The sequence below is a fragment of the Diabrotica virgifera genome, chromosome 5, assembly GCF_917563875.1.
Source record: "Diabrotica virgifera virgifera chromosome 5, PGI_DIABVI_V3a".
Classification (NCBI taxonomy): domain Eukaryota; kingdom Metazoa; phylum Arthropoda; class Insecta; order Coleoptera; family Chrysomelidae; genus Diabrotica; species Diabrotica virgifera.
The window spans coordinates 123830659-123851717 of record NC_065447.1 but is presented as its reverse complement, the minus strand read 5'-3'; the positions used below and the strand labels follow the sequence as shown (position 1 = coordinate 123851717).

Below are 21059 nucleotides of genomic sequence, written 5' to 3'. Positions count from 1 at the left end.
ATTTTGTTTTTTGAAAATGGATTATTAAAATGTTTTCAGTTAAATAAAGTTTATTTTATTAGTGGATAGTTTACATTTTTATTTTTTCTAAATCTTACATGCTATTTGTTCAAAGGTTAATGACCTCTCATTTCTTTCCATTATGAGGTAAAGGATTTCTTTTCTTTGTGGTAAAGGATTGCATATTAAAGGAAAGTAATTTCATTTCTTTCCATTATGAGGTAAAGGATTTCTTTTCTTTGTGGTAAAGGATTGCATATTAAAGGAAAGTATAAATATATTCTTTGATATTACCCCAGTATATAACAGAATACTGTGATATTACTTTATTCTTCGTTGGAGATATCCTTTATTTCTTCTGAGAGAAAGCAAATAAAACTATGGTACTTCCTAGTATTACCTGCCTTTTTATTAATGGTGTAAGCTTTCTTGTATGTTTATATTCTTCATCTGACTTAAAACAAAGAAGAAACCATGACAGGTGGAACTTATATAAAATGCAATTACTATTTTCATGGGAATAAGCTGCAATTTAAGTTTGAAATTAAATTTATTTAATGTTTAAATTCTTAAAGACAGGTCACATGCTATAAATTTTGTGACGGATATTATTGAGTTAAAGTTGATTTTATGTAATCGAATTAACTATATTTTAATAAAATCGTCCCAGGAACGCAACTCATAAATATTGGCTATATTGCTTTAAAGTCATCTACTCTAAAATGTATAAATATATGTCTGAATTGTCAATATGAATGAGTCAGATAAAATTAAATTATTAGAAGAATTTTTATCAAGCAACAACAATATTGATATAAAATATTAACAATCTTAGCCCAAATAACAGCACAAAAGTAAATATAGCCTATCCATTTCTACTGGACATTAACGCTCCTCCTCCAATTCTACACTTCTATATCATCCAAATCTCCTTACTGCTTCTAACAACTCTTTTCATGGTCTTTCTCTTTTTTTTTCCTCCAAAAATAATCTGTTACATGTCGCTCTTACATTCAAGTAATGTTGACCTAGCCACCTGACTTTCCATATCTATTATTTTTTGCCAGTCCTAACTCAGAACTGCCAGCCCCTACCAGTACTATGTCTATTTTCATTTCATCTTTCTTATTAATTGTTTCAAGTGCCACAAGCATACAATGCCACTTAAATAACTGCTTCATAATACATTTTTGCATTATAGTTGTCCTACATAGGTTTTTGTCTTCAATCATATACCATCGATCTGCTTACTAGCTTACTCTTAGTAGTATCTTTTCTATTTATTTTTCTTCTTCCCATTTATCAATTATTGCCACTCCTAAATACTTGAATTGGTTGATATTTTCAATTTTGTATGCCTTTGTTCCTGTTTTTAGTGTGAAAAATTTATTCTACTTCATCTCTCCATACATTTCAATACACTTAATATTTTATTTTTGTTTCATTTATAGACATGCAATTTTCTTGCTTCACCTCTCAAGTTTCTAAACAACTTCAGCTTTTTTTCTTGTTAAGAGGACTATGTCATCTGCATAAATAATGGTATACAGTGATGAGCGTGCTATTAACTGGCAAAATGACACAAAAGATGGAAACATATAGTACGTTGTGAAATAAAAGGAGATGAAACTAGTAGAGGTGTACAATTATCAACCTACAAAATTTACATTACATTACATAATTTCCCACCTTTAGACCTCTGCGACAGTTGTCATACTCCTCCCACACATCTAAAGGTGACAAACTATGTCATGTAAATTTATAGGTTTCTATAGATAATTTTACATCTCTTTTTATTTCACAACATATGTTTTCCATTTTTTGCGCTATTTTGCTGGTTATTAGAGTGCTGTTTACACGCCTGGACCTCGGAGGTAATCTACACTATGTCGACATGGTGTTTTTTTATTAGTTGGATTATACACATTGGTTATATATTATCATTAAAATATAGTCATATTGTCTTTTAACTAATTATGGGATATATCAGATTTTTATTAACATCCTAAGTGCTCTAAACTTTGTTGCAAACAAACGCTAAACACAGTTGCTCGAAATGACATAGTGTAGTTTACCTCTGAGGTCCAGATGTGTAATTAATTTTATATTTGGTAAGGAAAGGTTTGTCAAATAAATACTTATTTAAGAAGAGGGAAACTCATACTCATTTATTTTAAAATAAAATATAAAAAATACATATTAAGAAATAAAATAAAAAATAATATATCTAACATAATACAGATTCAATAATGTATTCTCAGAATAAATAAACAAATTCCAGTTGAAACAAGAGAAAGACAGAAGGTATATTTATATTCCAAAAATATATGGTGAAAGTACAATAGTAGAGTAGCAGTAGACAGGTAGGTAAAATAAATGATGATAAATTGATAAAGCACTGGAAACAACGATAAAGCACTAGAATCAGGCTAAATAGCATCTAAAATATGAAGACCAGAGAAGATATAATTTTGAACTATACAGGGCATACCACGATTCATATACATTCATCAAAATAGGACCACGTTCTAAGAGGAAAGATGGAAGCATATGAAATATAATTTTGAACTATACAGGGCATACCACGATCCATATACATTCATCAAAATAGGACCACGTTCTAAGAGGAAGGATAGAAGGATATGAAATATAATTTTGAACTATACAGGGCATACCACGATCCATATGCATTCATCAAAATAGGACCACGTTCTAAGAGGAAGGATGGAAGCATATGAAATACTTTCCAAAATAAACACACAAATGTCAGCTGGACATATAACGAGAGAAAGACTATTCGCGGTGTGCAAGTACTTGGAAAGGGAAACGAGAAACGACCGTGCGCGAGTCGCGGAGAAATATTGCAACTATCTTAAATAATTCATATTGTCAATTGAAATTGTCAAATTGACGTATATTTCATACCTTCTGTCATTGACTTAGAAAAATTATATATTGCTCCACAATATTGATATGATATGCAATTATTATATAAAGGTAAATTTAATTAATTGTATTTTGCTTGCAATACTCCATTTTAATAACGGATTTTATTTACTACATACAATTGTTTACGTTTGCTAAACATAACCTGCATCTTATTTTTTTCTTCTTATTATTTTTTTGGACTATGGTCTTGACAATTATCCAGCAACCAGGACTAATATAATTGGCCAATATAATTAAAAGTGCGAATAAAAGTACAGAGCGTAGAAATAGAGGTCGCTTTGCCGAACTTGCACGGTCCCAATAGATTAGATATAAGGAACAAACAGAATAAGACATTGATATTTTAAAAATAAAAAATTGCAAGAACAAATCCTGAAATAGATTGGAATGGAGCTGTATTCCTCAAGAGACCAAAACTCAAACAAAAAGGGCTGAAGAACAATGATCATGATATTTTGAGAAATAATAGACAAAAAAATCAAACACAATAAGAGTAGGTATTCAATAATGTATTCTCATGCAAAATATTGTTGAAAAAAATGTCACCAAAAATTTAGAAATTGTTCCACATCATTAACATGTCTATTTACCACCAGATCATTATTTACCTAGATTGTAAGGTACTGCTGTAGCACATATTATTGCAAGACATGTATATAATTTGGTTTGTAGACCTTGTTGAAGACAAGGAAACTCTTTTCCAGGTTCCAAATAGCTTTTCTACATTTCTTGTTCTCACATGAGTACTATGGTAAAAATCTTATTTTCTTGATCATTACCTAAAAAGATATTTATGTCTATTAAATAACCTACTATTTATTTAGCAATTATCAATAAATACCTGGGTGTAATACTGGGGTAAGTAGATAGTGTCTGCATGCATACCCACTACTGTCATCTATTCCTATTAATAATCCTGGAATTTCACTTCTTTCCATTTCACAATTTCACTCTTAATGCTCTTAGATCAAATATTGAATGACTTGATAACCTTGTTGTTGAACAATAATACACATCATTTCTCTTCTAGTACCTACAAATTCATTTACATAAGAGCCTGAATAACATAATATATTGTATGTCTTTACAGTACCTGTACATTTTTGGAAAGCGGGGTCCTCATAAAAACTGGTTATATTCCTATAAGTAGCATAAAACCTTTATTGTTTAAGTTAATGCGCTGATTCGCTGATGAACTTCAATATTGTAATACTCCATTGTATTTTAGATTATATTTTTATCTTGAATATATCGCTTTTGTATACTTCCCGGGCGATTTTCTTCTCCAATATTATCAATAAACTCTAAAAATGCTTTTACTTCTTCATACATTTTTGTTGTAATTAGAAAAACAAAAAATATATGTTGGAACTGAATTTAAAATATTCAAAATTCAAACAATAACAAACAAAGTTAGGTTAGAATCGCGGTCTTGAGGAAGGTCGATCGATGACTTGAGATTCGCCTGTCATTTTACACTTCCCAAGACAACGTCGTGTCTCGAGATCGGTTTATAAAACACAGAGTTGGTTCAAGGTCGGTCTTGAGCATCGACGCTGTCTTGAGACTCGACTATAAATACGGGCCTTAGTTACACATTTTTAAACAAAATTCATGTAAGTCTCACTTTCCGCCTACACCGTACTTAAGCTCATACATTTTATTTCTTTTTATTATAACCATAAGATAGCTTAATTGTTCTTCTTTCATGTCCAATTTGTAAAATTTCATTTGATCCATTAGTTAAAGAAATATATTAAAATAACTCAACCGTGCCCTTCGCCGAACGCTATTTACAGTGCGCCAATGTTTGTGAGAAGGGTGACTTTAGGGTTATAAATAAAAAATTATACATACATAGAAGCTATATATTTAATTTTAGAAAAATCTTTCTAGAAAAAAAGAAAAAGGTTTTTTTTGGTAAAATTTTCTGAATTTTTCAATGGTCAAGTCAGTTTTTTTCCAAGATTTATATTTTCAGAGTTATTTAAAAAACAACTAATTTCGCAGTTCATTTGTTTAATAAAAAAATGAAGCACTCACTTCTGGAGTAGAACTTTTTGATATGTTGTTTATTAAACATTTTTTAATCAAATTATAAAAAGTTTTATTTGTTTGATTTTTCCGAAGTCAAAATCTCTATTGACTCCCCTAAAAGTTAAAACATATTTTTTGACTTACCTTGAACTGTTAAAAGAGAAAATCCTATACTAACAACACATAAAACTGGCTCAACTTGGGCTACTTGCATTGCCAATGCCGCTCCACTATTGAATCCAACGAGTATGATATGTTTACCAGGATATTCTTCTCTTATATCTTGGATTTTACCCCTAGTAATTGCAAAAAGTTGGTCCAATATACTGGGAATGGTCATTCTATGACCAGTTGAACCTGTAAAAATATTTTTATTACCACTATTCTTAATCTTACTTTATCCTGTTTTTAAACTAGGAGGAGTAAAAAGATAGATTCACACCCAATAATGCCACTAGAAAAATCACCAGATTCTTCTTTTTTTCTTATCATGTCGGCCTTCGACGGTAATCAATAAATATTATATTATACTAATACGTCGCTAAAGAGTTCTAAAAACAACTGTTCTTTTATTCTAAAAGTTAAAGAAATAATGCAGAAAACACAAAAAATCTATGAACTATAAAATCTAACCTATGAATTTTAAATGTCAATAGTGTCAAAATTTCATAAATGTCAATAGTGTTAAAATTTCATAATTTATTGGAGTAGACTTGCCTGTAGTTGAACCAATTACAAACAAGCATTACAGCGCGGTAAAGAATTACTTCTCCTAGTTTAAAAACGAGGTATACAGGGTGTCCAGAAACTCTCCCGACAAACGAAGACCGGAGATTTCTCATATTATTTTAAGATAATTTAACCCAATTCACCTAGTCCGAAAATGCTTCTTGAGAAAGCTAGAGCTCTTTGAATATGGCGCCTTGTAATTAGTTTTTTTTTTAAAATACTCCAGAACGCTTCTATTTAGAAAAACGAAAACTGGTACGCCTATTTTTCTTCCAGGGATAAATCGATTCCATTAATTTCGAATTTACAGTACCAGTCATAGGCGTCCGTTTTGGGTAGGGTAGCGGTTATTTTATGGCAAAACTTCTTTGTATTTAAATTTTAAACATTTTTGACACTGGATTATTAAATTGTGAGGTATTCTAGTACTAAAAGGTACTCTTGCTTTATGTCGGTAGGCTACACCGTTTTCAAGAAAAATCGATTTGAAAATTTTTCGTTTTTGATTTTGAAATTTTTTTCAAAAAAACATGGTATATTTTACCGACTTAAAGCAAGAATAACTTTTAATACCAAAATACCTCATCATTTAATAATCTAGTCTCAAAAATGCTTAAAAATTAAAAACAAAAAAGTTATGCGACAAAATAACCGCTATCCTACCCAAAACGGACGCCTACGACCGGTACCAGAAATTCGCAATTAATGGAAACGATTTATCTATGGAAGATAAATAGGCATACCCGTTTTCATTTTTCTAAACAGAAGCGTTCTGGAATTATTTTAAAAAAATAATTACAAGACGCCATCTTTAAAGAGCTATAGCTCCCTTAGGAATTTTTTTAGAACTAGGTGAATTGGCTTAAATTGTCTGAGGAATCTCCAGTATTCGTTTGTCGGGAGAGTTTCTGGATACCCTGTAGATGTTATATATTAAAAAAACACTTACCAAAGCTCGTCTGTATAGTAATAACTGTAGCTAAATTGGTAAGTAATTTCGTCCATTTTTGTACCATCTTGGACACTGCTGTACCTGATGGCACAATCAGTATAATAGGAGTTCCCGGTAGTTTCTTTGGTTTATACAGCATTAAACTAGTGGACACTGGATCCCATGGTTTTTCTAATAAAGGTGCTAGATTTGCGTTACTCAATGTATTCGTTCTATTTGCTGAAGATACATGCATCATTTTATCCACAAAATTGGGAAGTTTTGATTTAAGAGTCTGAAAAAATAAAAAACAATAGTAATTTAAGTTTAATAATAAAGTGTTTGGAATTGAAGATTATCATCATCATCATCATCGAGATTAGTGGTGATACAGCCCTTAGGAAACGTTGTCCTTGTTAAGTCTCCTACGCCTATTCTGTTCTTAATTTTCCAGTTGGAAGCACCTATCTTCTCATCTTGTTATTGTTTGAACTACCGTAGCGCTATCGCCAATATAAAATATGCTCATTAAAGTTAACGCAAAATCTCGTCACATAAAAATATTTTTTTTTTTTTTGGTTTATTGGCTTTGGGAAGAACCCGTTTTGCCACGAAAATTTATAACATTTAAAAGACTATATATATAACTGAACACAATTTGGTACAAATACAATTTTTACAAATCTGTACATATAAATACAGTAACTGAATACAATATTTGGTACAAATACAGTTTTTACAAATCTATACATATATATTTAATACCTAACTGAATAAAATTTGGATTGGTTGATACAGACCTAAAAGTTGAGGAAATTATAAGCGTCTCCTCGTACGACCTAAAAAGTTACAAAAAATAGCTCTTACTTCGGGATTATGGATGCACTCCAGCATAATGGAAAGATAATTTTGAGGAAACGGGATTTTTAGTTTCGTTAGTTCCGTAATAAGGTAAGAGGTGGCATTAGAATTATGACTGCATTGAAAAATCCAGTGATTAAAGTCGTCAAAACTGTCACTGCAGTCACAGAGGGGGGATGTGGCCAATTTCATCTTATAAAGCTTAGAGTTGACTGCTCCGTGTCCAAAGAGGCACCTAATGTATTTGGTGTTAATTTTTCTATTGGGATGGCTTCTTTTAGCAAGCTTTGTAGAAGGAAGTGTTGGAAAAAGCGTGCAGTACTGAAATGCATTGTTAGATCTAATTGTTGTCCATTTGTCTGCCCATTTAGTTCTTAAGTTTTGCTTACATATAGATAATGCGTCTTGTAGCGTTAATTCGGGGGCTTGTTTGCCATCAGTGATAGCTCTTTTTGCCAGTTTGTCAGCTGTTTCGTTTCCCGTTATGGAGGAATGCCCTTTGGCCCATATGAAGAATGTATTTATCTGTTTATAATCTAAGGCTCTTAAGGTTGTCAAAATTTCCACGATTATTGAGTTATTGTATATGGAGGTAACCGGGTACACCAGAGCTGATAAAACAGATTTCGAATCCGATATTATAGCCAAGTTTGACAAGGGTAGCAGTGAATTGTTTGCCCAATCCAAAGCCTTAAATATAGCAAGTGCCTCTGCTGTAAAGATTGTAGAGTTTTTGTTTAGTTTAAACAACAAACTTTCGTTTGTGTTTTCCCTGTACACTGCACATCCTGTTCCAGTAGGGGATTTGGATCCGTCTGTAAAAAATTTATGTACATTACCTAATTTCTCTAATTCTATTTGCATAGATATGTTATTAATTGCTGGGTTATCATTATATTCTGGAAAAATAATATTTGGTTGTGTAAGACATATATCGAATTTAGCCGTGAAGAACGGCAAACCAGAATCATCACGTAGTTCGATGTTTGAGACTGTTGCAAATGCATCAGCTAGAGGGGGACAGTTTCTGTTGTGCCAGTATTTATTAGTGTAGCTATATGCAGTTAAGATGCCTAAATTTTTAATAAGGTCGTTGTGTGTAAATCGTTTTTGTTTAACGACGAATTTTTCAGCTAGTAACTGTCGTCGAAGTTGCATGGGGGGTTCGCCACACTCTGCAAGGAGAGCAGCTGTGGGAGTGGATTTAAATGCACCAAGAACAATGCGTAGAGCCTTGAACTGTACCCTATCTATTTGTGAAAGTCTGGAATTAGTGGCTGATCCATACAAGAAACAACCATAATCTAGGATAGATCGAGTGTACGCTCGGTAGAAAATCAAGTTAATGTTAGGGTCAGCGCCCCAATGATATCTGTTAATTGCTCTTTCTTAGTTAAAAGTTAAAGACTTTTTTCACTTTTCTTAATGCATCTTGATATGTGATCACACCAGGTCAGTTTGCAATCAAATGTGATACCCAAATATGTGTATGTTTTGCAAACAGGTATAGTGTGATTTTGAATTGTAAGGCTATTAAGTTCTGGCAATTGGTGTCTGGTAAAAAATACAATAGCAGATTTATGAGGTGATATTTCAAATCCCTGTTCAGGAAAGTATTTAAAGCAGCAATGCACTATATACTTAAGATTACTAACACATTGAGAGTAGTTTTTATGAGTAGTGTATATAGAAAAATCGTCAGCATATTGTAAAATTCTTGCGTTCATACCAAGGTTGTGAACATCGAGGGTATAGATATTAAATAGAAGCGGGCTCAACACCGACCCCTGTGGCAGACCAGAGTTAACCTCTCTAGGACCTAGAGTATTTGTATTGCATTTTATAAAGATCTGTCGTCTGAGGAACATATTAATAAGAACAAATGCAAATTGTGGTGGTATATGGATGTATGTTAACTTTTCATATAAACAATCCAACAGCACGCTTTCATAAGCACTAGAGATATCTAAAAATAAGGCAGCTGAATAATGGTTTTCTGAAAAAGCCAACTGAATTTCCGTTGCAAGATGGGCTGCACAGTCGAGAGTACCTTTACCTCGCCGAAAACCAAACTGGGATTGGGGGAGGATGTTATTATTTTCTAACCACCATTCTAATCTGAGTTTGATAATTCTTTCCAAAGTTTTTAATACACAAGACATTAGAGAAATGGGTCGCAGAGCTTTGTTGTCACTGACCTTAGGAATAGGAATAATTAGACACTGTTTTAGTGAGGGGTAATCCGTATCTCCTGAAAGTATATTGTTATATATTTTGCAAAGAAAGTGTTTCGCCGAGTCAGGGAGCTTTTTAATCATCATGTAATTGATGCCATCTAAGCCTGGAGCAGTAAGTTTTGACGATTTGATATTAAGTTCCAACTCTCTTAGTGTAACTGGGGCTAGAAGAGAATGATCATGATTACTGGTGGGTGTGTAGTGAATGTAAGGACTAACAAAACTTGGAGCTAATTTATGAAAAAGTATTTCCGCCTCATCTTCTTCACATGGTTGGATATCATTTTTCTTCTTTTGAAATATATTAATCCGGCGCCAAATTTCCGAGGGATTTGAATTCCTATTAAGTTGAGTACAATAGTCTGCCCAAGCCTGTTTGGCTTTCAATTTGAAGGTTCTTTTGCAGAGCGCATCTATTTTTTTTACATTGATATAATTTGAAGTTATCATATTGCGCTTGTACGTTTTGTAAGCTTCCTTCCTTTGGGTAACTAACTGTTGACATTCCTCATCCCACCAAGGGGGATGAGGAGCCTTTTTAGGAGAGAAGGGGTAAGTTTTTTTAAGAGCTGAATCCGCCGAGGATGTCATTGAATTGGTGATAAAGTTAATCATTTCGTTAGTATTGTTGAAAAGCGGAATCTCGGAGAAATCTTTATCAATTTTTGTTTGAAACAATGCCCAATCAGCTTCTCGCATAGACCATTTATGAATGGGGGTAATATTAATATTATCAATTCTGAGTTGTTGTAACACAAATGTGATAGCATAATGGTCAGAGCCATACGTATCTGCTTTAACAGACCAAGAGAATTGTGAGCTAAAGTTGGACGAAATGAGGGTAAGATCAACACATGATGGAGGAGAGCCAGGGGCAGACACTCTGGTAGGAGATCCGTCATTTGCAATGATAAAGTTGTCGAAGTATTCTAAAGCTTCCATGAGTATGTTACCGCTATGATCATTGTTTATAGAACCCCAGGCTCCATGATGGGCGTTAAAGTCGCCACCAATAATAAAATTATGCGGAATTTGTTGAAAAAGAGAAACATAGTCGTTCACTGTGACTGCAATGCTACCTGGACGATAAATACTAACCACAGATATTTTGGTGCCATTGACATCAATATCAATGCCACAAACTTCAATATTTTTATTAAATGTTTGGTTGAATACTATATTATTGTATTTAATATTATTAGAGATAATTATGCTAACACCTCCACCTCGTTTATTACGTCTATCTTTTCTAATAATATTAAATCCCTGTAAGGACATTTCATACTTAGGTTTGTACCAAGTTTCCGAAATAAGAGCTATATCAAAGTGTTCTTCTGTAAAAAGTTGCGTAATAGAATTTTTATTAGAGTACGCTGATCTAGCGTTCCACTGGACAATTTTTAAACCGGCCATATCAGGTAAAGAAATGTTTAATCACGCTGTTAATTATATTTTCTACATCTTGTATAGAGGGAACTGAACTATTAATCGCAGGGTTTCGAGCAGGAATGTCTGAAAAGAAATTATTGATTGAATCCTTCAAAGTAGTAGCGAATTCATTTTTAAGATGTTCATCGTTATTTTTAGATACATTTTTATTATAGTTTCCGAACTGGAATACGGGGCTAGCACAAAAGCTAAATTCGCTGGGAGCGGTAATAAGCGTAGGAGACGATGGGTGTATTTTTCGTTTTTTTCTAGTAGAAGCTGCAGTATTTGAAATATTTGCAATGGAAGGCAAATGTTTTGATGAGCTTTGAGCAATATTGGAATAGGTATTTGGCCTGGAAACTAATGAAGGGAATTCAGTAGTGGATGACAGTAACGGAGCAAATCTGTTTTTTTGAACAATACTAGTGTAGGCAGGATTGTCAATAACTTTTTCGGCCTCTTTGAAAGAAATATTAAGGTGTGCCATTGCTTCCTTAGTTCGTTTTTGTTTTTTATACTCTGAACAATCTCGATTTGTCGAGTTGTGTGAATTAGAGTTACAAAAAATGCAGAAGTTATCACATTGAGTGCATTCGTTATCATTTTCTTTGCCGCAGTTTCGGCATTTCTTTTTTCCTTTACATTGAGATGCAGAGTGACCGTAACGAAGACAATTGTAACACTGCATAACAGGATGAACGTACGTGTCTACAGGACATCTCACTTTATTTATATAAATAAATTGGGGAATTTTGTTCCCTGCAAATGTGACAATTATCATTTGACGGGGGATTTTTTCAATCACTCCGTCTTTTATTACTTTTCGAAACATTCTTTGAACCTTACGAACAGAACACTCTGATTTTATAACTTTAACAAGATCATTTTCAGTCAGATATGTATCGACCGATCTCACAATACCTTTTTTTTCAGTTAAATGTGAGGGGATATAAGCTATCAGTTTATTGTCTTTGAATACCGAATTTTCCACTAATTTGTTCGCAACTAACCCTGAATTAACTTCAATTTTAAGTCTGTTACGACCCACGCTACTAATTTCTAAGATCGATTTTTCGTATTCCGAAAGTGCTAACAGTTTTTCACCAAGTCTCATTGGATGCAATCTTCCCACATTCAAAACTTCGTGTTCCACAAAAATTAAGTACGGACCTGTATCTCTTGACGTAAATCGATTATTAATGAAAATATCGCGTTTGAAAGACTGGTTTGGCTGGTCTAAATTACTTGCTGTTGTTGTTAATGAGCTTTTATTGTTATCATTATCTGCTGGAAAAACTTGATTTTTGTCCCCTGTTGCAATATTATTCTTATCGGCTTCTGTAAATCCACGAAAACCATCTTGATTAATATTTACATTTGAATCGTCGAGTTCCATGCCATCCAGAACCCTGATATCCTCGATTCTTATATTTGAAGATCGCGGCGGCTTCCCGCCGCCAGGTGAAGTTCCCGACATCCGTCCCAGACAGAAGTCGGATTTTTAAGTATAATTTCCCAGGACTAATTAAGTAATGAATCGACTTACTTGTAGAAATCCAAAAAACTTAACCAAATAAATGAGTAAAAGGTAAACAAACTGTGTATTTTTTGCGGCAATTAGTGAATCGACTTTTAAATCAAACACGTCTAATCACTAAGAGACTTGATAGATGACTCCATAAAAATATTAAAAATATAAGTTGTATTCCAAAATACATTGTCTAAATAGGTCTAAATCAACACAAGAAGGTAATAAACTACATACATTTGTTTTGTTTTGATTATTTTTTTTTACTTTATTTGCCTATTCGCTGTGTGCAAGTACTTGGAAGGGATACGAGAAACGATCGCGCGGGTATAGCGGACAAATCTTGCAACTTTCTTAACATATAGTTCTTAAATAATTCATATTGTTAATTGAACTTATCAAATTGACGGATATTTCATACCTACTGTCATTGAAGAAAATGGGATTTCGCAAATGATGTTTTTTTTTATTACATATTTTAATTTACAATCTGCTTCATCGAAGCTATAAGCAAATAGTTTGAATGTTAAGTACATGAGGGAGAAGCTGCCCTGTGACAACCCTCCTATTATAATTTTTTACATTTGATCACAATATGTATATTTAATTTATTAAATCTGTTGGCCATAGTTTCTTCAGTCGTCTTGCGAATTCGGGAGGAGTGTTCAGCAGTCTTGCTTCATCCTTTGGATGACTTCTCTGTCCATCAAGGTAGCTCTTTGTGATCCTTGGAATTTCTTCCTCTACCAAGGGTGTAGCTGAGTCCTCGTGTAGGGTTTTATTGCTTACATACCAGGGTGCGTTGAATATCATCCTCAATATTTTTGATTGGACTGTTTGTATTAACTTGATATTTGATGGCTTTAAGCAACCCCAGAGTTGAACACCATAGGTCCAAATTGGTTTTATCATAGTTTTATACAGGAGCAGTTTATTATCAATATTGAGTTTTGATTTTCGACCAATAAGCCAGCTCATTTGTCGTATTTTGATGTTGATCTGGATTTTCTTGGCTTGAATGTGCGGCTTCCATGTTAATCTTTTGTCAAGGGTTAGTCCCAAATATTTGACTTGTGTGCTGACTGGTAATTGTGTATCATTTAGTGTTATTGTTGGACATACATCCCTTCGGTTTGTAAATGTAACTTGGGTTGACTTCGTTTCATTTACTTTCACCTTCCATTTGTTGAGCCATGTTCCCAATTGGTCAAGGTGGTTTTGCAGTTGTGCAGACGCGATAATAGGGTCCTCATTGACAGCGATTATGGTGGTGTCATCAGCGAATGTTGAGATTTGGGTTGTTTCAGTGGTTTGGGATATCTGCGGTAAATAATAGGTAAAGGAGAGGGCCCAGGACACTACCCTGTGGTACACCTGATTTAATGGGAAAATATGTAAAAGTTGCTGTGTTATATTTTACTTCGAAGTAACGATCTTCAATGTAGGATTTCATGATTAGGTAGTAGGGGGTTGGAAGAATACATTTGAGTTTGTATAAAAGTCCAGTATGCCATACTTTATCAAATGCCTTTTCTACATCTAAGAATGCCGCTGTGCAATATTTTTTTCCTCAATAGCAGTAAGGATTTTTGTTATAATTCTATGAGTCTGTTGTGTTGTGGAGTGTCTCTCTCTAAAACCAAACTGGTGTGTGGGTATTTCTACATCTAGGTTAATGTCATTCTTCAGTCTACCAAGTAGTAGTCTTTCGAAGATCTTAGACATTATCGGCAACAAGCTGATTGGTCGATAGGATGATGTTTTATTTGGAGGTTTACCCGGTTTGTGAATCTTTATTATTTGCGCAAATTTCCATGTGATTGGGAAATATGTCAATCTGAGTGCACTATTGTATATTGTAGTTAGCATGACCAATGCTCTTCTCGGAAGATGTTTCAGTATTAATCCTGTTATTAGGTCAAATCCAGGTGCTTTGTGGTTATTGCATTTTTCTATTTCTAGTTTAACTTCTGATGTATTGAATGGTGTTATTGGGAGCGTCATAGGGCAAGCACTATCCAGGAAGTCTCTTATTAAGTTTCCATCATCATTATTCTCTACTTGGTGTTCTTTAAAAATACCAGCTAAGTATTCTGCAAATGCTGAAGCTTTTTCCTCGTCTGATCTTCCCCAAGTACCATCATCTTTCTTAATTGGCGAGTTGTGTTCTGTAGGTCTCTTTAAGTGTTTTGTTGCCTTCCATATTGAGTTATCTTCTTTAGACAAGGTACTAATGTAGTGTTCAAATGTGGCATTGCGTGCTTCATTTAGCGCTGTTTTTAATTGTCTGGTTAATCGATTATATTCGTGTTTGTCATTAATGTTGCGGCTTCTTTGCCATCTACCTCTTGCTCTTCGTTTTTCGACTATTAGTTGTCTAATATAATTCGAAGTGGTATTTTTGTCTTCTTGCTTTGGAGTTGATGGTGTAGCTCGATATGCAGCTTGCTGAATTTGACAGGTGAAGTGGTTTATAGCCTTATCCAAGATAATATCCTTATAGCCTTGATTCCAAGATTTATATTCGTGTCAAGCTGGTACTTGAATTCACACCAATTAGTTTTAGGGGAAGTCAACTTGGATATTTCAGGTCGTTTGATTATGTGGGTGCTGATTGTTGCTATGATTGGTGTGTGGTCAGACGAGAGATCCCAATTTGCTTCTATGTTTGTGTAGTTTGCTGCAATTCTTTTTAGGATGAAGAAGTCGAGTAGATCTGGTAGTCTATTTGTATCGGACGGCCAGTAAGTTGGTTGTCCCGTCGATAAGTAGGTGCAGTTTGTGTTGTTGATGGCATCTAGTAGGCTTCTGCCTTTTGGTGTAATGAGTCGTGAACCCTAATTGGTATGCTTAGCATTCCAATCACCTCCAACAATGAATTTGTTACCTAGCTTGTTGAATAGTTCTTCGTATTCTTCAGTAGTGATTCTATGTCTAGGAGGGCTATATATTGCAGCAATTTCGAAGTTCCAAGGCCTGGCATTTATATTAAGTATTGTTGCAACAGCAATAAGCTTATCTGTTTTATGTTCCGGCATTTGATGATGTTGCATATTGTTCCTTATAATTATTGCAGATCCTCCATGGGCTGTTCCATCTGGGTGACTAGTGTGGTAGACTGAGTATTGAGGTATTTTAATTACGCTTCTTTCTGTGAAATGCGTTTCGGATACAAAGAGGATGTCTATTATGTTGTCCTCTAGGAATGGGATTACTTATGCTTTATGGTTTGCTAAACCATTTGCGTTCCATTCGGCTATTCGAACAGATCTAATGAATTTTATTAATTAATGTTGTTAGCGTGGTAAGGATCATGCTTTGATTCATTAGTTGGGTGAACATTGCTTTAAATTCGTTTAAGAATAAGTTCATCTGTGACCCTATGTCAGCTACTTGATTTCCTGCTCTTACTGCTTGGGCATAGGATTGGGTTCCATTCTGTTGTTGGTACTGTGATTGTTGACTCTGATACTGTGAAGTTGATGCTGGGTTAACATTTTGATGTGGGTTATGATTATTATGGGTTGACTGATTTCCGCGTTGTCTATTATTTCTTACATTTTGCAAGTCCTTGTAAATTACGCAGCCTTTATAGTTTGCAGTGTGTTCTCCGTTACACAGGGCACATTTTGCTGGTGTATTTCTGGGTTTTGTACATTCTGGCGTTGGATGACTTCCTCCACATTTCACGCATGCGTAAGGTCTTGTACAATACGCTTTTGTGTGTCCATAACGTTGACAGCGCTGACACTGTGTTATATTTTTCTTTCTGTGAGGAGGTTCAAAGCTGACTTTCATATTGCCGATAGAATCCAGTGTATAAATGTGTTTGTTGTTTTCTTTCGGTTCTAGGTCCACATAGAACATTGACAGTGGTGATTTATTAACTCTGTGTAATACGTTAATGATATTACGGACAGTATGCCCTGATTTAGCTAGTTCACTTTTTATTTCTTCGACTGGCATCGAGTAGTGTAAATTTCTTATAACTACCCTATAAGCTCTATCTCGTTTTGCTTGGTATGTGTGGTGAACTATTTTGCTACTATTTAAATGCTGTATAAGTTTTCTGTATGACTCAATAGTTTTTGTGTTTATTTTTATTGTGTCATTTGGGAGAGCTTTCGACTGGTAGTCTTCTGCTTTAATGACTGTCGATAGGTTTTCAGTCATCTTTTTGATATCATTTACCCCATAGATAAATATAGGTGGAGGTTTAGGTGTTACTGGTGTGTTATTATTATCAGTTAAGTTTTCTAATGGTTCAAATCTGTTGTTTGTACTCACTTGCATTGTTGTTGTGTTATCATCTTAGGGGTTTGCTTTTCTTTTTTATGTAATTTTTTTGAATGTTTGCCAATCATGGACATTCTCTATGGTTTCGTCGTCTTCGTCGCTTGAGTTTTTCATGACAAGTTCCTCTCCACTGAGGATGTATTGGGAAGAATTTGATGTATTTGGTTGATCCATTTGAGGTGCAGGGAGGTTTTGGTTATATTGGTGATTATTGTTTGGGAATGGAGTAGGCGGGATATATTGGTTTGTTATCTGTTGGCTACTCGGGAATCCATAACATGGGGGCGATATTACTGGAGGTTGTTGAGGCTGTGTATATGTTTGGGGCACATTATACAACCCCCCATTTGGTACTTGATTTTGGTGGTACAGTTCCTTAATATAGTACGCCACTGAGTTCAAAATTAATCACATAAATAGTAATTTAGAATTAATCACTCAAATCGTTTTTTACTTTTTATTTCACTAATTACCATAAACTAGTCCCGGCCGATAGCCGATACCGGCACAAAAACTTGGAACTTGGATCTCGAGAGCGATATGGTACGTCTTTACTGCTCGGAATCCAAATACACACTAAATGATGATATGCAATTATTAAAGTGAATTTAATTAATGGTATTTTACTTGTAGTACAATGTTTACCTTTTAATAACATAACCTCAATCTTACTTTTTCTTCTTATTCTGTTTTGGGCTATGGCCTTGACAATTATCCAGTAACCAGGACTAATATAATTGAATAGAAACAGAATAGTGGAGAATTTACTTATTAAAAGTAATATTAATAGAGCTTTAATTTCTCACTTGTTGGGTTTACTTAAATTTTGTTTATCACAAGATTTCTTCACCTTTAACGATATTATTTATAGACAAGCACAAGGCTTGGCAATGGGCAATCCTTTATCACCCTTGCTAGCAGATTTATTTCTTAATAACCTCGAGACTAACATCTTTGATAATAATTCTTCGAACCAAAACTCTTTCCAAAAAATCTTATATTGGTTCAGGTATGTTGATGATGTATTGGCTATTATAGATGGCAATTCTACAGATGCTGAAAATATTCTAGTTTCGCTCAACAATTTACATCCAGCTATAAATTTCACTCTAGAAACCGAGTCTAACAAGTCTATAAATTTTCTAGACCTTACTTTAACTAGAATGGACAGTAAATTAAGTTTTTCAGTCTTTAGAAAACCTACTCAGACTGACCATACCATCCCTAGATCTTCTAACCATCCTTTTCAACAGAAGATGGCTTCTTTTTATTGCTACACCCATCGTTTACTTTGTCTACCATTATCAGATACTAATTTCAAGTCAGAATTAGATATTATCAAACAACTTGCATATAGTAATGGTTACTCCCCTACTTTGGTTGATAGCATACTCAACAAATTAAGGAATAAAAGAAATAGATCCCTAGGTTACAATTATGTCCTTAACAATTCCACTACAGCAGTTATGTATAGATCAATATCATACATAGGTTATCCTTCAGATAAGATAGCCAAAATCTTAAATAACATCCCCAACCTTAAACTTTCATTCAAATGTAAAGAAAATATCAAATCTATTTTTTCTCATACCAAAGATAAAATTGAAAAAACATCAAAAAGCTATAGATATATAAAAGATATATAAATTGTCCTGTGGAGACTGCCCTGTTACCTATGTGGGTAGAACTATGCGACCTTTGGAAACACGCATTAAAGAACATTTGTCTAAGATTGACAAATCTAGTTTTGGTAATCACTTACATGCTTCTAAACATAACTTCAGTCCCCAAAGAGATAGTAGTAGGATTCTACATAGTATACCCTAACAACTATACAAAAATGAATTTATTAGAAGACTTAGAAATTAGCAGGGAACTAAAAAGAAACCCACAAAATTGTGTTAACACCCAGATTCAATTAAATTGTAAATTTGATCCAATCTTTAAGAAGTTTCTTTAATAATTGTATATTCAGCATGCCCAACAATTGCTCAAGTTTTTTGAACATTACTTTATAATATATTTGAATTTTTGGTCTCATCAGGAAAGCAACTGTAACTTGCAACTTGCTTTCCTGATGAGAACAAAAGAGTTCGAAATGGCCCATAGAAAGATGGTAATGATTTCTGAATCGAAATTAAATATAATGCCTTTTATCTACCTACGGTTTTACTCACGTATCGAGTACTAGGAAGCAGATTTGTTGAGCTTTACCTCGGTGAATTGATATGTTGTGGAGTGCAACTATGTAGACTCCCCATGTCTATACATTCATCACCCTTTATTCCTTGCAATTTTTAGAAGGATGGGAATAGGTATAAGAGAGAATCTGTTTCCGAATTAAGAAATCCAAAGATTTTATTTTTTTAAACATTTATTTGTTTGAAAATGGAGTCTTTTGGGTTTCGACATTTTGATATTTGAATTTTCTTTCATCGATTACAATTAAGTAAATATTTTCGATTTGGCTTAATTTAATAATAATATTGTTCTTAAAGAAACAGCTTTGGAACTCTGATCTTGTCCAACGGTACATCTCCTTGGTTTTTTCATCTATCTCACTTCTATACGCTCTGAGCTTCGCTGGTGTCGCTCCTAGCGGATTACTAATGCAACTTTCACCGGTAATTTTTAAATTTTTTATTTAATTGTTATCGCTTAATATTTACAACGCAATAAAGTAATTAAATTGTAATCGATTTTTTAAAGATTTTGCTAATCATTTTAACGTTCTATTAATGAAATATTAATTTCTTACTTCGGATACTTTCACAATTATCGTGTAGATGGTGCTTAGATTAATTTATAATTACATATTACGAAATATTAAAAAAACTTAAATTCAGTATTTAAAACGTAAGTATATTTAAGGTAAAAATATACACCACAGCTTTGACCAACTAATATTATTTCCTATTAATGTTTTTAATTTCAATGTTTTAAATTAATCACTTTGACATTTATGTCAAATTTCCAGTAAAAGCTTACAGACTTGTAACTACTGGCGCTCGCGAATTTTTAATTATCCCCTCTACCTACGAGCTCATAGCGTATATTTGGTCAGAACTGACTGTTTTGTTTTGTTTTTTAATAATGTAATAATACTTTGATAATGTTTCATATTTAACTTTTTACTTTAAACTTTACGATTGTTATTTAAATTTAACTTTAGAATTTCATATTAACTTTTAACTTCAAACCTATTTAACCTACATATATGACAACTTAGTCATTTTCAAATTTTTAATTATTTTTTAATAACATAGATGCCGCTAGGAACTTTTGTTTCCGTCCGCATCCTGTCGTCTTTGCATATTGTCAGTAACAGCTGTTGGTTGTAAAAATGGTAGCCATTTTTTAAAATACTTAAATGTGAATATTTTATACATTTAAGGGTTTTTACCCTGGACAGTGGTTAGATACCTGGGTTAATTTTTTAATATGAGAATGTGTTTGTTCAAAGTTTTCTCTTCATTTGAGGTAGTTACAATCATTATAAGACGTAAGTTTCACTTTTATAGTATAATTAATAGTTTCACATTAATAGTATAAAGAACAAAGAAGGCATAGAGACCAATAATATAGAAGAAATTATACAAATAACACAAGAATATTATAAAAACCTCTACAATACAAAACAGAAACCAACACAAGAAATCCTTAAGCAATTACAAATAAAAATAAAAAATGTCAATTCCGACTTACAACCAGAAATCAGTAAGAATGAGATAAAAAGAGCACTCAAGGAGATGAAGAATAATAAATCGCCAGGAAAAGACGGGATAACTGTAGAAATGCTAAAAAATGGTGGGAAAACAACTAGAGAAGTTTTGTACACACTTATGAATAAAATATTAATGACAAAACAAATACCCAACACTTGGAACGAAGCAGTAACATTGTTACTATTTAAGAAAGGAGATAAAAAGGATCTAAAGAATTACAGACCCATAACTTTACTAAATGTGATGTACAAACTATTAACCAAGATATTAACAAACAGATTAACAACTAAATTAGATGGATACCAGGCAAGAGAACAAGCCGGATTTAGAAAAAG

The 21059-nt window shown here is 33.4% G+C and overlaps 1 protein-coding gene and 1 long non-coding RNA gene across 4 annotated transcripts in view; both read right to left on the bottom strand.

The window, feature by feature from the left end:
- LOC126884361 (KAT8 regulatory NSL complex subunit 3) overlaps nt 1-21059 on the bottom strand; it is a 720298-nt gene that overhangs the window by 474676 nt on the left and 224563 nt on the right. For all 3 annotated transcript variants that reach the window (XM_050650291.1, XM_050650289.1, XM_050650290.1), the window contains exons 3-4: nt 6665-6941; nt 5131-5343 (exon numbers count right to left, since the gene is read on the bottom strand). In XM_050650291.1, the coding sequence (XP_050506248.1) occupies nt 5131-5343; nt 6665-6941 (490 nt within the window). The remainder of the gene's footprint in view (nt 1-5130; nt 5344-6664; nt 6942-21059) is intronic.
- On the bottom strand, nt 3444-4478 carry LOC126884367 (uncharacterized). Its single transcript, XR_007697986.1, has 3 exons — nt 4043-4478; nt 3791-3982; nt 3444-3728 (listed from the first exon to the last, which is right to left on the bottom strand). It is a non-coding gene; the product is annotated as an uncharacterized LOC126884367 (long non-coding RNA).